The 13,403-nt window shown below is 37.3% G+C and overlaps 1 protein-coding gene across 12 annotated transcripts in view; it reads right to left on the reverse strand.

Annotated features, from left to right (window-relative positions):
* The window catches only part of Unc79 (unc-79 homolog, NALCN channel complex subunit), a 267,146-nt gene that overhangs the window by 91,701 nt on the left and 162,042 nt on the right, over positions 1 to 13,403 (reverse strand). For 9 of the 12 annotated variants that reach the window (XM_058577735.1, XM_058577733.1, XM_058577730.1 and 6 more), the window contains 4 exons: positions 5,892 to 6,178; positions 4,089 to 4,271; positions 3,141 to 3,303; positions 523 to 672 (listed from right to left, as the gene is read on the reverse strand). In XM_058577735.1, coding sequence (XP_058433718.1) covers positions 523 to 672; positions 3,141 to 3,303; positions 4,089 to 4,271; positions 5,892 to 6,178 — 783 coding nt within the window. The remainder of the gene's footprint in view (positions 1 to 522; positions 673 to 3,140; positions 3,304 to 4,088; positions 4,272 to 5,891; positions 6,179 to 13,403) is intronic. The other 3 variants (XM_058577734.1, XM_046441090.2, XM_058577731.1) reach the window with 1 other exon arrangement.

Genomic DNA, 13,403 nt, shown 5'->3' on the forward strand with positions numbered 1-13,403 from the left:
TTATACTTGGGCATACTATTGGCATAAATCATAATCACAATCCCAGCTCCACCAGAAGGAAAAACTGACTTTCTGGCCAAGGTTTTTTAAGGTTCATTCTAATTTCAAAAACGGGAGAACTTTGGAATGAAAGAAACCAAAATGGTAGTTTAAGATCTGATTCCCAAAATCAAGCTCCAGGATAATTCCTCAGCTCTATTCATTTGTGCACAGGAGAAGGAATCATTTTTGGCTGAGGCAGATCTAGGAAACTGTATTCAAATTGTGTGGAAGAGAAGCAAACATCTTGCAACAAATCAAATCAAGCAATGGCCCTTGAAGACGATAATGACGTTAATGATGTATCTGTCAATTCACGTATATATATAAATGTGAATATATATATACTGTTTGTGCATACATATAATATAAAAATCAACGGTATCAAAATGTGTAGTAACATAATAAAAGTAAGATTTCACCCCAAACAAACGGTAGAGTACAACATTTCTGCATAAAATTACTAAGAGAAAAAATTCATACTTCTCTGAACATTCATCTCAACCGGCTGATATTTCACCATTTTGCTGCCGCCTATCCTTTTCAATCTTGCAAAAAAAGTTTGAGACTCTTTATTGCAGGGTCCAGTAGGTGTATCATGAATATCAGATTCATCAAAAACACTATCTTCTTCTAATTGGGGAGAGAAAGTCAAAATTACACTTAAGAGGTTATTCTCTCTTAGGCTGTGTCTACACAAGCATTTCAGTGAAAGCATTCTGGAACAGTCTGGGTGGTTTCTGCACCAGCCAAGTCTAGCTATGGGTTGATATTTCATCCAGGTATCAAATTATACATATGTTGAACAAAGCAACTGGTTACAAGATTGCCCATCATTTTCTAAATGATAATTGGCAGCACTTTTTGAGAGGCATCTCAATATTCCAAAAGAGCCTTCCTAGAGAAACTTTCCCAAATGACACTTAAAGCCAAATGACACAGATGCCAGTAACTTTATCTAGGAATCTGTGACACTGCTTGAACTTGCCTGAATGTCTAATTTGGCAAAAGGAAATTAAACAACATAAGTGGGTCTTGCCCCTTCTAACAATATATGCCTTCCTGGGATTTGGGAACTGGCATAGACACAGCCTAACAGTACATGCACCTTATACTTTGTGAATGCAAAATACTGTACTCTACATTTGGTAATGAAACACACAACACACAGAAAAAGCTTAGAAAAGCCACTTGTTATCTCAAAAGCTCCACAAATGATTATGGACTGAAAGAGTAAACAAAGGAAAAAGAAAACAGAAAAAAAACATTTCCTTCTATTAAAGTAAGACTCTTCTCTGAGTCACTGGCCATGTGTAACTGTTATGGATCTCATGAATCCTACAAAGAATCTTTGACTGTTATGATCCTAGGGTTCCATAAACAAATGGGTCCCCAAAAGTGCCTACTGAGTTTGTTTCTATGTCCTTTCTTCTTTTCTCATTTGGCCATTTTTAAATAGAAATACACTCAAAAACACATTAATGAGGAAGGAACTGCTATGCTGCAACTCACAAAGTTCACTTATTATCTTCTTTCATCCTTTGAAAAGCCAAAACCATATTCGAAGTGGCAAGAGAAAAGGCTGCTTAGACACATTTAATACCACAGTAAATGGAATTAACCTACTATTTGAGTTGAATATCACTGAGATGAAAATATGTAGCCCATATTTATACCTATATATGACAAGATGAGGCTCAGGTGTGATTATGATTATTCAGGATTTCTTGAATACAGGGGAATATAAGCATTAATTTTAAGGACCAATCATTTCTTAATGCACAAGTTCTATAAGAAAATGAAAGCTAAAGCTGTTAATTTTAGATGAAATATCCATAGTAGTTTTTTAATCAAATAAAAAATAAATATTGTCAATCAAAATGGTTACAATAGTTCCCAGTGAATTCCCACAAAGATGAAAAAGCCCATCAAATCCCAATGTTTCTGGGGAATGTAACAAAATGCTCTATTTTAATTCTTCATTTCTATTTAAGCTTTTCCCCCTTTGAAAAATAGTGTTTTGTTTTTGTTTTTGTTTTGCAAATAGGTATTATGACTTCCATGACATAACTGTGGAATAATCCTCAAGATGTACTGTATGACAGAGATGAAAGGACAGCAAGATGATACCCCCCCACCCAGGTTCACTGGGATTGACCCAAACACTAAGTATGCATAAAGAATACCTCTATCTTAACCAAACCTACTCAATTTCCCAGAGACTAAGACTTCAGCTAGTAGACAATATATTCTTCAGGAAGGATTTAAATTTTACCAGAATTTGAAGAACCTAGATTCTTAAACCTTTCAGCAATAAACAAACAGTGGAACTCTAGCTATAATCCATCCCACTGAGATATTCCAGAGCAGTCTGGAATTCAGACTGTTCTTGCACCCAGAGGGTCATCAGGCACTTGACTTTTTCCCAGGATTGGATTAGACGATGTCACCTTTTACAACTCTAATCATGCTCTGACATTCACAGATATATACCTCAGTTCTTCGTCGCACCTGAAAATATCCAGGCTGTACTTTTACTCTATTTAAAGTTTCATTCTACTGTCTTCTTTAAGGAAAAGCCATGAATAAAAAAAAAGGTGTCAGTATTGGAAATTACTAACTTATGGCCCAGAAATGTTTCACTCATCACCTTGAATCACTTCACATTGAATAATGAGACTAGGGAAAAGCGCTTCAGAAAATTTAGACAACATGAAAATTCTGTGAGTATAAAATTCAGGGGCAAACTAGAGAGACCCTCAAGATTCCACTAAGTGCAAAACTAAGTTTGTGTCACAGCCCCAAAGCAAGATGTTTCCAGCATGTTAAGAGCAGGCTTCCAAAGGCTCCTTAACCAAATAGCAGAAAATATCTTACAAACTATCTCTTACTATATGGGTTTTAGAAGCATATCAATTATTTCTCTCAAATTAAGAAGTTAAAGCAGAAATGTTAATGGGAAAGTAATAAAATATTAAGTAATTTTTTTTTTTTACTCCACCATGAGATCTAGGGTCCTATGTCTCCTAAGAAAAGCACTTTCCAGAAATGTGTTATGTATTCAAGCTAAGTTTGGGATAGAATTCCAATATGGAAAGTACCTTTTTCTTTTTCGCTGTATCTGCTTATGTTACTGTTGTCACTGTACAAAGGTCCTGCCGTGGCATGGGGCTTGCAGCTGTGATACTGCGCATTGAGTGTGTTGACTGTTATGTGAATCAGGTGCAGCAGGATCTTGCTGATGTCACAGTCTCGGTATGGATACTGCTCAATAAAATGAAGGGAGAAAAACATAAATAGTTATTTTAAAGAATAAGTTTTTCCACTTAATATCGCCGAGTATTTTTCTTAGTACCTCTTGGGGATAAAAGAAAAAAATACAGAAAAGTAAAAACACAGATTCTGATAATGGCCTTATTTCTCTTCCTCTTGCACCAAACTCCTGACAGAATCAAAGGACAGTTTACAGTTACAATTGTCTTTAAGAAAACTATCTTGCACAGACATCTGGTGAATACAGTTTCAAATATATTCTTTGTTTTCTGACATAATAATTAATGTTTAGATAAAATAGGAGATTGTGTGCATAATCAGAGGTTGTCGCTGGTCAATTCCCCACAATTCATCTTTTTTTTTTCTGGGTTGTTTTTTTTGTACGAGGGGTACTTAACCACTAAGCTACATTCCCAGCCCTTTTTATTTTTATTTATTTTTATTTTTTTTAAGAGAGAGAGAGAGAGAATTTTAATATTTATTTTTTTAGTTATAGGCGGACACAACATCTTTGTTTGTATGTGGTGCTGAGGATCGAACCCAGGGCCTCGCATGTGCTAGGTGAGTGCTCTACCGCTGAGCCACAACCCAGCCCTTCTACTACTATTTTCATTCCAATAGCTCTTCTGCTTCCCAAAACTGATTGAATATCATGGTACTTCTTCTGAAGGTCAAATTTTTCTCCTACCAAGTCCTCAGAGATTCAAATCTCTTCACAGTCTGCTCAAAGATATATTACAAGTACATCCAAAAACAGTGTGACTGTGGCAACTCACCTTGTAAAGGATGACAAGCAAGGCCTTCAACCACATCTGCCGGATGTGAGGTTTTAGGGACCAGAGGGAACAACGAGGTGGCTGTTGGAAATAATGCCGTAGTTGAGGACAAGAGCAGTATTTGAGCACCTGAACCACCAAGGGGAGAAGGTGTTTTCCCAAGTTAATGTTATAGTCCATAACCTGAAATAGAAAAAATATTAGTAACTGAAATAAAACTTTAAGAACACTTAGAAGTTCAAAAAGAAAAATTTGAGCCATCACAACAAAAAATCTGGCAAAACATTTAATCTGGCAAAACATTAAGATCGCTCACAATTATGAACAATAATAGCCAGTTTATGTAAAGTGAAGTTCAACCTCACAAAAAACAAAAACTTGTAAATTGAAAATTCTTATCTAATTATCTATTTACTTCATCATCAATTGATAAAATTTTTTCTATTAAACTAGAACTAAACTGGTCTCAAAGAAAAAAATTCATACTGGTAACAATGTAGAGAAATAGACACTTTCAAGAGAGCAATTTAGGAACATATATTCAGAAGTAAGAAAAAGCACACATCCTCTCACACAATAATTAAACATATCCCAAGGGAATAATCAGCTCCAAAATATGTGGGTAAAGATATTCAGGATGGCTTTGTTGCCCCAAATTAAAAATGATCTCCATATTCAACAATATAGAGATCTAAAGTAGACATGTATAATGTGAATTTAAAGAAGGGAAAGAGGAAGGGAAGGAAGACATGTTAGATTCTCTCTTCATCACAGATAGCTGAGCATTAGTGGTGCTCTATCCAGCTATCAGTATCAAGGCAAGATAACTACACGAAAATTCCTCCCACTTTGCCTATCCGTGCTCATTATTTTACAATCTATTTGAGCCAATTGAGAGTAACAGCTACCATCCATTGAATTCCTGCCAAGAGGCAGGCATTAATTAAGGTGCTTTACACTATGGTGTCTCTAATAAATCTCTGCTACCAGTAAGCAGAGGATGTTTAAAGCCATGAGAGCTAACAACAATGGCAAAGCTGAAATCCACATACACATCTTTCTAGCCTCAAGTCCTCCACCTTTGCAGATTGGTGCAGCTATGCTAGAGAGTGACATGTGTAGCTCTTATCTAATTAGGCATATGTATACAGCCCATGACCCAGATCCCCAAGGGAATTCTCACATTGGTTGATAAGTACCTACACAAGGATTTTAGTTACTGAGCTGTCTGGAGTAGGGAAGAAGTGGGAGCAATATGAGGGAATGGGTTAATAAAATGTGGAAGATCATGTAGATGGCAAGTGACAAAGCAGTTGGAAGTAGCAGACAAAAAAAGCCAGTGATAACAGTGTGGCATGAAGTAGATTGTATGACTAACTCTCTCCACTTGAAGCCAAAAAGGAAGAGGATCTTAAAACCCCACACAAACAAAATAATCTTATATGTCCTTATTGTTTAATGAGCACAGAGTTTTAGTTTAGGACCTTGAAAAAGTCAGGAGATGGATGCTGGTGATGGTGCATAACACTCTGAAAGTACTTAACACCACTGAATTATACTCTTGAAAATTATTAAAATGGTAAATTTTATGTTACGTGTACTTTATGAATGCACATATATACTCTCTTCATAATACCAGGCTACTAATTCTTACTCATCTTTATTATATCCACATACCCATGCCTAATATCAAGTCATGTGCACAAAACTTTATACTCCACTCAATATTCACTAAATGGAATTTAATGCCTTGCTTCTATGAAAACCCTATATTTGACTTCTCAAAGCTGTCATCACACTTACCTGGGCAATTCCTGCAATAAATGCATTAAAGCAAGTTGACAGGCGCATTTTTTGAGGTGCAATCATGAAGCAACCTTCTTGTTGGTCATAGCCAAGTAAGACATACAGGTGCCTCTTGACCGTGTTGAAGGCCTTTGCACTGCTGATGTCTGACTCAGCGCTGCTCTCATCCTTGGCCATGAACTTCATGAGCACTGTGATCAGCTGGTGCACTGTCTGGTGGTCAATTCCAGCATCTTCTGGGAGCAGGTCCTTGATGGTGTTGTCATTCTCAGGAGACTGTTGTCCTGTTAGTACAAGAAAGGCTGTCAGGGTGCAGCTCCCTAGCAAGTGAGTTTACACTGCAATCTCACTTGACATTGATAAAACTCCATTTTTTCTGCTTCTGCTAAGTACTTAAGGGTTCTGTTCTAGACTAGAAGCTGAAAGGCACAATACAGCCTCTTAAGCAAAGCAGAGTCCAGGGTGGAAGTCTCATCAAATGCCAACTTACTTTGGAGTAAGAAAGGAATGGAAATAAAATTGGGGAACCATAAAACAAGTTTCCCCCTAACTACAAGACAAATGTCTAAGCAAATTTTGTATTTAACAATTTTTAATACATTGGCAAAATTTTATCCTTAGTGATAAAGAGAAGCTTCCATTTGAGCTTTATAAAATAAGCATGAAAGAATTACCACAAAATGATAGTTTAAAATCCACTATGCATAAAAAGATCCATTGAGTTATTTTGTTTAATACTAACTCAATTCAATTATATTCAAGAACCAACTGGTGCAAAAAACAAAAGTTTTCTTTTTCTAATCTTGAGCTATCAGCATGTGTATGTACTCTTTGAATGAGGTAATCACAATCACAAAAGCAAAATATAAGCCCTGTGGTATGTAATGAGAACATACAAGAGGAAGGGGCACAGACAAAAAAAAAGAGAAGCATGAAATTTTAAAAACAGAAAAACACCACATGAAGGTGAGCTGGAAGTTCACATGGAAAGAAAAATACCTGAGCTCTTGGTTTCTGCTTAGCCTCATAAATAACCATATGTGAGCAGCATCCTGACATTGACTTTCTCTGTCATTTTCCAAAGTCAGACATTATATTGTGTCTCCCTTTGTTCTGCCCCTTGTGATCAGGTTTAGTGTAGGTCTTTTGCTCTTCTATATTTAAATTTGGGGGCTTATTCAAAATATTCATTGCATTCTTATCCTTTTTTGACAAGCAACATTAGAATTTCTAATTTGAAAACAAAGCTTTTGTCTGAGAGGTGAGCTCAGCACACCAGCATTCTCATCTCTCATGCGGCAAGGAAAAATTCACTAAATGATGACAAACTTTGGTTGCAAACCTTTTCAAGCCTTGGTTACATCCATTATAATCATGCTATAAGTGATGCAACAAAGAGCTAGGAAGCTATTTATACCTATTAACTCCCCAACTAATTTGGCAATGTCTGAGTCTTCCAGGACACAGTCCACAGAAGCAAGAAATAAGAAATATTTCTATGGACCAAAAAATTAGTTGGCAAAAGCCCAACCACTTCTTTCTGGGACAGTGAGCATGAAGTTAATGTCAAATTCAGAATTTTCTTGTTAAGACCTACACATAAGGCAACAAGCTTGATTATTTAGTTTCCCTAGATGATCAAAAGAATGTTGGTCTGTTCACATATAATACAGTGAAAAAGGGATAACTGACAGTGAGTCAACTGAGTCTAAAAACTTAAAATGTCGGGGAAATCATCAGACTCTCCTCAGTGTGACTTTAGAACATTAATATTTTCTGTCTCATTAAGCTTGTCCATAAAGAAATGAATATGTGCAATGTCCTTTAGGAAATTTTTCTACCAAATAACACTCAAATACAACCTAAAGACTTGTTTATTTCAGTGGTTCATGTGCAGAGAGTGATCAATAAAATATTAATATTATCATTGTTTAGCAGGTGTGCATTAGAAAAGAAATCACTTTTTGTGGAACAACAATTTCAATGCGAGGCTAGCAATGCTATATATTATAATTAAACTAAATATCTGTAATATACAATTTGGCCAAAAGCAATGCCTATGGACATCCCTGTAAGAATAAATAAAATCATTTAGAGAACTCTTTTCAGCATTGAAAATATCTTCTTTCGATTTTTTTTCCCTCTTAGAGTACTACTTTACAACTAGAAGGACATTATTGCTTTGAGCAAGTTTGGGTCAAGGATATGAGCGTGGGCATCTAGATTCCCTGCAAGGTCAAATGTTACTACAGAATGCTAGAATACAGCTTCAACACTCCACCCTTCAGCCCTGGAGGGCAAGGGTTAGAGGAACATGCATCACTGAGTCCTGACTACCTCCTGCAAGGCAGATGGACTCAACCCCAAAGCCTAAAGTTAAAAAATGGAAGCAGGAAGCACCTGAGAAGGAGTTGCACCTTCAATTTACACCCCTGAGAATCTAGGGACCTGGCTGTAGAAGAAAGGAGCTCCCAAAAAGGGCCCTGCTCATTTCATCACAAGTCAAGTCTAGAAAATAAGCCATCAGACGCATCTTAAATATTCCAAAACTCTTCCTGCCATCACAATGCTTCTTTAAAGCATGTGGCCTTAGGTTTTGCTAACAAATCATGTTTTCCTAATGACTAAGTACTGCTTTCACCTGTGCCCTAGTCTCACTGCAGACTTGTCCCACTGATCTTTGCTGCTGGAGCGCGCAGCTTGCTGCTCTTGGTTTGCTTCTCCCAAATAGCCAGTACTAAGTGATCCTTCACAAATCAGGTGTACTGAAAAAAGAGCTAGTTAATGGTATCTTTTGCATACAGTAAAAAAAAAAAAGTATTTTTATTTCAATAACTTGTTCTTTCTATTGTGGGCTTTTGCAAATCTCAACTTAATCTCTTTAAAATACAGTAAACTTAAAGTTACCTCAATCAAATTCTCGAGAAAAATGATATAGATAAGCAGAAATGTCTAGTTAAACAGTACTGCTTTAATTTCCTGTGACAGGTATGAAATTTCCATTTTTAAATTACAATGTTTTCTCTAAGGCATGGCAATTAAAACACTCACTAGTTTTGAATTCTAGTGTATGCAGTTCCTTTAGATGTCTTAACCATAGCAATCCAACGTGTTAAAAGATTTGATTTTATTGTTTCTATAATGAAAAATGTAGGCATTTTTATAATCCTGGAGGCAGAGCTACTCCTGCCCTAGCTTTAGTGTGACTCAGTCAGCTGGTCACAGGGGGAGACCCATGAAACCACAAAGTGGAATACAGCGTTACTGAGTCACATGACTTGAAACCAGGCAGGACCAGGATCCCCTTTTCCAGACTTATTTCCTGTCACTCCCCCTGCAGTGCTCCACGCTCCCAGACCCTGGGATGTGTGCGGATCTCAGAATAGAGCCAACACTGGCACACCACTGTCTCTGCTCACGGTGCTCTCTCTGCCTTGCGTCCTCCACCCGGTCCCCATTTTCTGCTGTGGGTCTGGCTCCAGAAGCCATTCTTATTATATATCCCCTCAGTAATTGGATGTGATCCCTAAATTCTTTTACTTTTCAAAGACAAAATAGGAGGAAAGATGGGAGGAGAAAGAGAAGAACGAGGGGAAATTTCCTATATCATTTCCTAACATTCACGTGGCAAATAACTATTACACAAGGCAGAAGTTTGCACTTTTCTATTTGCTGCCTTTTCCTTATAAGAACACACACTCCTTGAAGGCAGTGCTGTGTCTTTAGATCCTTCACAGAATACGGGACATCGTCTGACATTGTAGATGCTAATTGTTCATGAATGTCCTAAGTGCACTGAATTCAAATAATATTTTAGACCTTTTCTTCCATATAAAAGAAAAACTGATGAAGAACCAAAATAACAAGGAAGTGACTAGAGAAACAGGGACTATCTCTGTGTAAGTTGACTCACTGACACCTCTAAGAAAGCAGCAAATGACAAGCAGGTGGAGGAAGAAAGTGCCCCTTCCACAAGGCCCTTCTGTGTTTGCGCTGTGAACGAGGCTGACTCCCGCAGCAGCCCCACTTCGCTGCCCTCTGGCTCCCCAGTCATCACCTCAGCTCACAGTGTCACTCCTAACAGGTCTGTTGTGCATGCACGCAGCCATAGAAGGGCTAGAAAGCTGAGCCGAGGGCCAACTTCACATCCTCCTGTGCTCCCCCCTATGATCCCTCACCCTATCTCCACCAGGGGGTTTACACCCTGCCCCCCAGTCCCAGCCTGACTGAACAGTGGCCTGTTCACAGGAACCTCCCTGATGTTCCCGCTGGTAGACTGCTCTCCTTCCACTGCACTTGACAGGACCCATCCTGTACTGTCACTTTCACTCCAGATGAGAGTTCATACTTGACCTCCCCTACACACAAGCAAATGGAGCATATAAAAACTTCTGATGCATCTTTGTATTCATCACATTTCCTGGTATGTCAGGCACCCAGTAAATGTTTGTTAAATAAAGGTTATTTCCTGAAGATATTTAAAACAAGAGCATTCCTATAAAAACGACTATACTCTTTTGATTTATTGGAATTTATTGGAATGATCAATAGGGATTTTGCAGGTTAGTGAAGCAGTGTTGTAAACCATCTATAGGAATGAAGAAAGAGCCCAGAGAGAAATTTGGAATTCCAGGCTGGGGCACCATTGAGGAGGCAGGAAAGTCAATGCAAGAAAATTTCACCAATGCTAACTAGCACTGGGCCCTTTTCTTGTCATTACCAATGTGGGCCAAAAGTTCTGCAGGTTTCTCTGCAGGCTGGGGTAGAACGGGAGAATGCAAGGACTGTGAGGATGGGGACAGCTGTGGATCATTTGGGGGTCCAACCTCTGGATCCAGCTGGTGATGGTCTTTTGGTCTGGACACTTGTGGGCTCTGCTACACTATTGCAGGTCTAAATGAATGCCCAGATCAGCTCCCCAATCAGACTGGTGTTCTCAGGTCTCATAGGACAGAAATACCCTAAGACCAATTCATCAAGAGATAATTACAGTGGAAAGAAAGCCAAATCTCCTAGATGCTAGTGTTAGTCCTGTCCCTATGTAGGCAGATGTGATCTTAAGTCCCTTAAGCAGACTCACTAATCCCTCAGTAATTCAGTTTTTCTGTCCTTCTGTAAAGTGAAAATAATAATAATAATAATACTTTACATATATCCAGAGTTGTTAGAAGTCAGGTAATTTGCATAAACACATAATAGTACTGTACACGTATGTATGTATTATTATATACCTATTATCATTTAATTATTCATTCCAGAAAGTGAGGAACAAGGTAAAATTAAGCACCCTATATTCATGGGGTTGACTGTTCAGTATTGTGCTAATAGAACTGCTGCATTATGTTTGTTTAATCTTCAACAGGTGTTCTAGATACCCAAGGAAAAAGAATTCCTGGTTCTGCATTGATAAAAATATATCTTATCTCTAATTTTAAAATTTCAGGTTAGCAGTTTAAAAGATTACATATTTAATTAATTAGGAAGAAAAACAAGGTGCAGAAAGCCTACTAGCATTGGCCATATGTGCCTTAAAAATAGAAAGCTCCAGAACTCCAAGCTCAAGACCCAGGTCTGTCACCAGCAAGCCTGTAACATTTGTCCTTTGTGGGAAACTCAGTTTCTCCAACTGCAAAATGAGAATGTTAGCATATCCTTAATGTTTCAGCTATAACATTCTATGAATTTTACTTATGTAAACAAAGGCCTTTAATTTGACTCATAAAAATCACAGAGGAATGCCACTTTGTAGAGCTCTGCAGAATATATCTTCTATAAAAAATAGAATTTTCTGTTTTAGTTGCTGTGTGTCTTATGTAAAGGCTAAGATCAGAAAGTCATAAATTATAAATCCAGTGCCAAAAACTTCAGCCTAAATAGCAATTAAAATTAAGTCTTGCTACATAATTAAATAGCATTTGCTTTATTTCAGGCCTAATCAATAAAAGGTCTGCACAGAGGAGCTCATTATTTAGACCAAACAAAAGTATGCTTATGAAATAGCAAGTCCTTTAGTTTCCATTTAATTGATATTTTAAACCATCTGCACAATCTTATGATTATCCTGGCATGTTTTTGTTTCAAAGTTAAAATATTCAGTGTCCAGTAAATAATAATGCAAAAAGGAACAGCATTCTGAACTTGTCTTAAAAGCTGAGCCAACTGTTTCTGAATCTAAGCAATTCTTACTCATGGTGGTGTCATATAAATTATCTTTCCATAAGTTTTAGCTACATATTTAATTTAAACAATGCTGTTCTCTGCCCCTTTACCGTCTGATCATTTTGGGTGGTTAATGAGATGCCTGAGGGCTTTTCTTAACTTCAAGAAACTTGTATGTTTGCTTTCCCATGGAGATGTGAGAGGACTCTTTCAGCTGGATTGCTAAAGCAGATAATAATTGAAGACTAACTTTTCAAGTAAGGCTTAAGATAAAAAAAGAAGCTGGGATAAAATGAAGAACACTTAGGAAATTGTGTAGTAACAATCTCAAGAAGGCAACTGCAGGGGAACTGGATGCATTTCAGATTTCTAATGAAGCTTAAGATCAGAAATTCCTATTTCTATTTTTTTAAATCATAGAAAGAAGAGACATGAGAAATATGTAAATCAAGTTGGAGTGATTGTGCGAAGTGTTTTCTATACCTATTTTTTCTCATCAATTTTAAAATAGGAAATACACTATTGGCCACCATCTGCCATCTGTATTCATGATCTTCAGGGCGCTCTCTCTTCTCTCCTACTCTTGACTTCCTCACTTCCATAATACAGACTACTTCAAAGTTTCATACTTAAAACTTTCTTTCTGAGTGTCAATATCATTCTGAAAAGATTAATTTGCCAACTATCCTTAGATCAAAACCCAAATATTTTCCAGCATGATACACAGGTGGTAGTTACCAAGTTTGTTTTTGACAAATAAGCAGGCTTTCAGAACCTTTACCGTCTTCCCAGTGAGTCACGGCACCATTTGTGTGGGTAACATTCAGTCTGCAATGTCCTTGCCAATATCTCTTTAACCCTTAGGCTACTTCATGGTAAGTTGTAACATATCATGGAACATCAGATGATAAGTTACACTGTACCATGCTGAATATGAGCCTATGAACCTCCAAAAATGAAAATCCTCCTTGCTCTGAGAAACAGAAATGCATGTAGAGTTGCAAAGAATCAGGAATGGCTAAGGGGATGATGAGCGGATGATGGTGGTTCAAATGTATAATCTCTTAAAATGTGAATCAAATGTATGTTTTGTCTATAGCAGATATAGACAAGTATGTAAACATAATATTTCTATGTGTAAATACACATAGAAATATGTACTATGATAGTTCTAGTCGTACTAGCTTCTGGGAAAAGGTGCATACTGGGACAATATGATGCTTCTTACTGGACCAAAAGTTAAAGGGATCAAAAATCATCTGCTGGGAATATGGAAAGAATTTCCATATCAGGGACTCAAACATTTGAGCATGGGGGGTAAGAAGACCCTTTGGAAGTCTCAGATTCTAA

This window comes from Marmota monax, unplaced genomic scaffold, assembly GCF_021218885.2.
Source record: "Marmota monax isolate L192 unplaced genomic scaffold, Marmota_monax_Labrador192_F-V1.1 WCK01_AAM20220418_F8-fsc00017, whole genome shotgun sequence".
NCBI classification, from domain to species: domain Eukaryota; kingdom Metazoa; phylum Chordata; class Mammalia; order Rodentia; family Sciuridae; genus Marmota; species Marmota monax.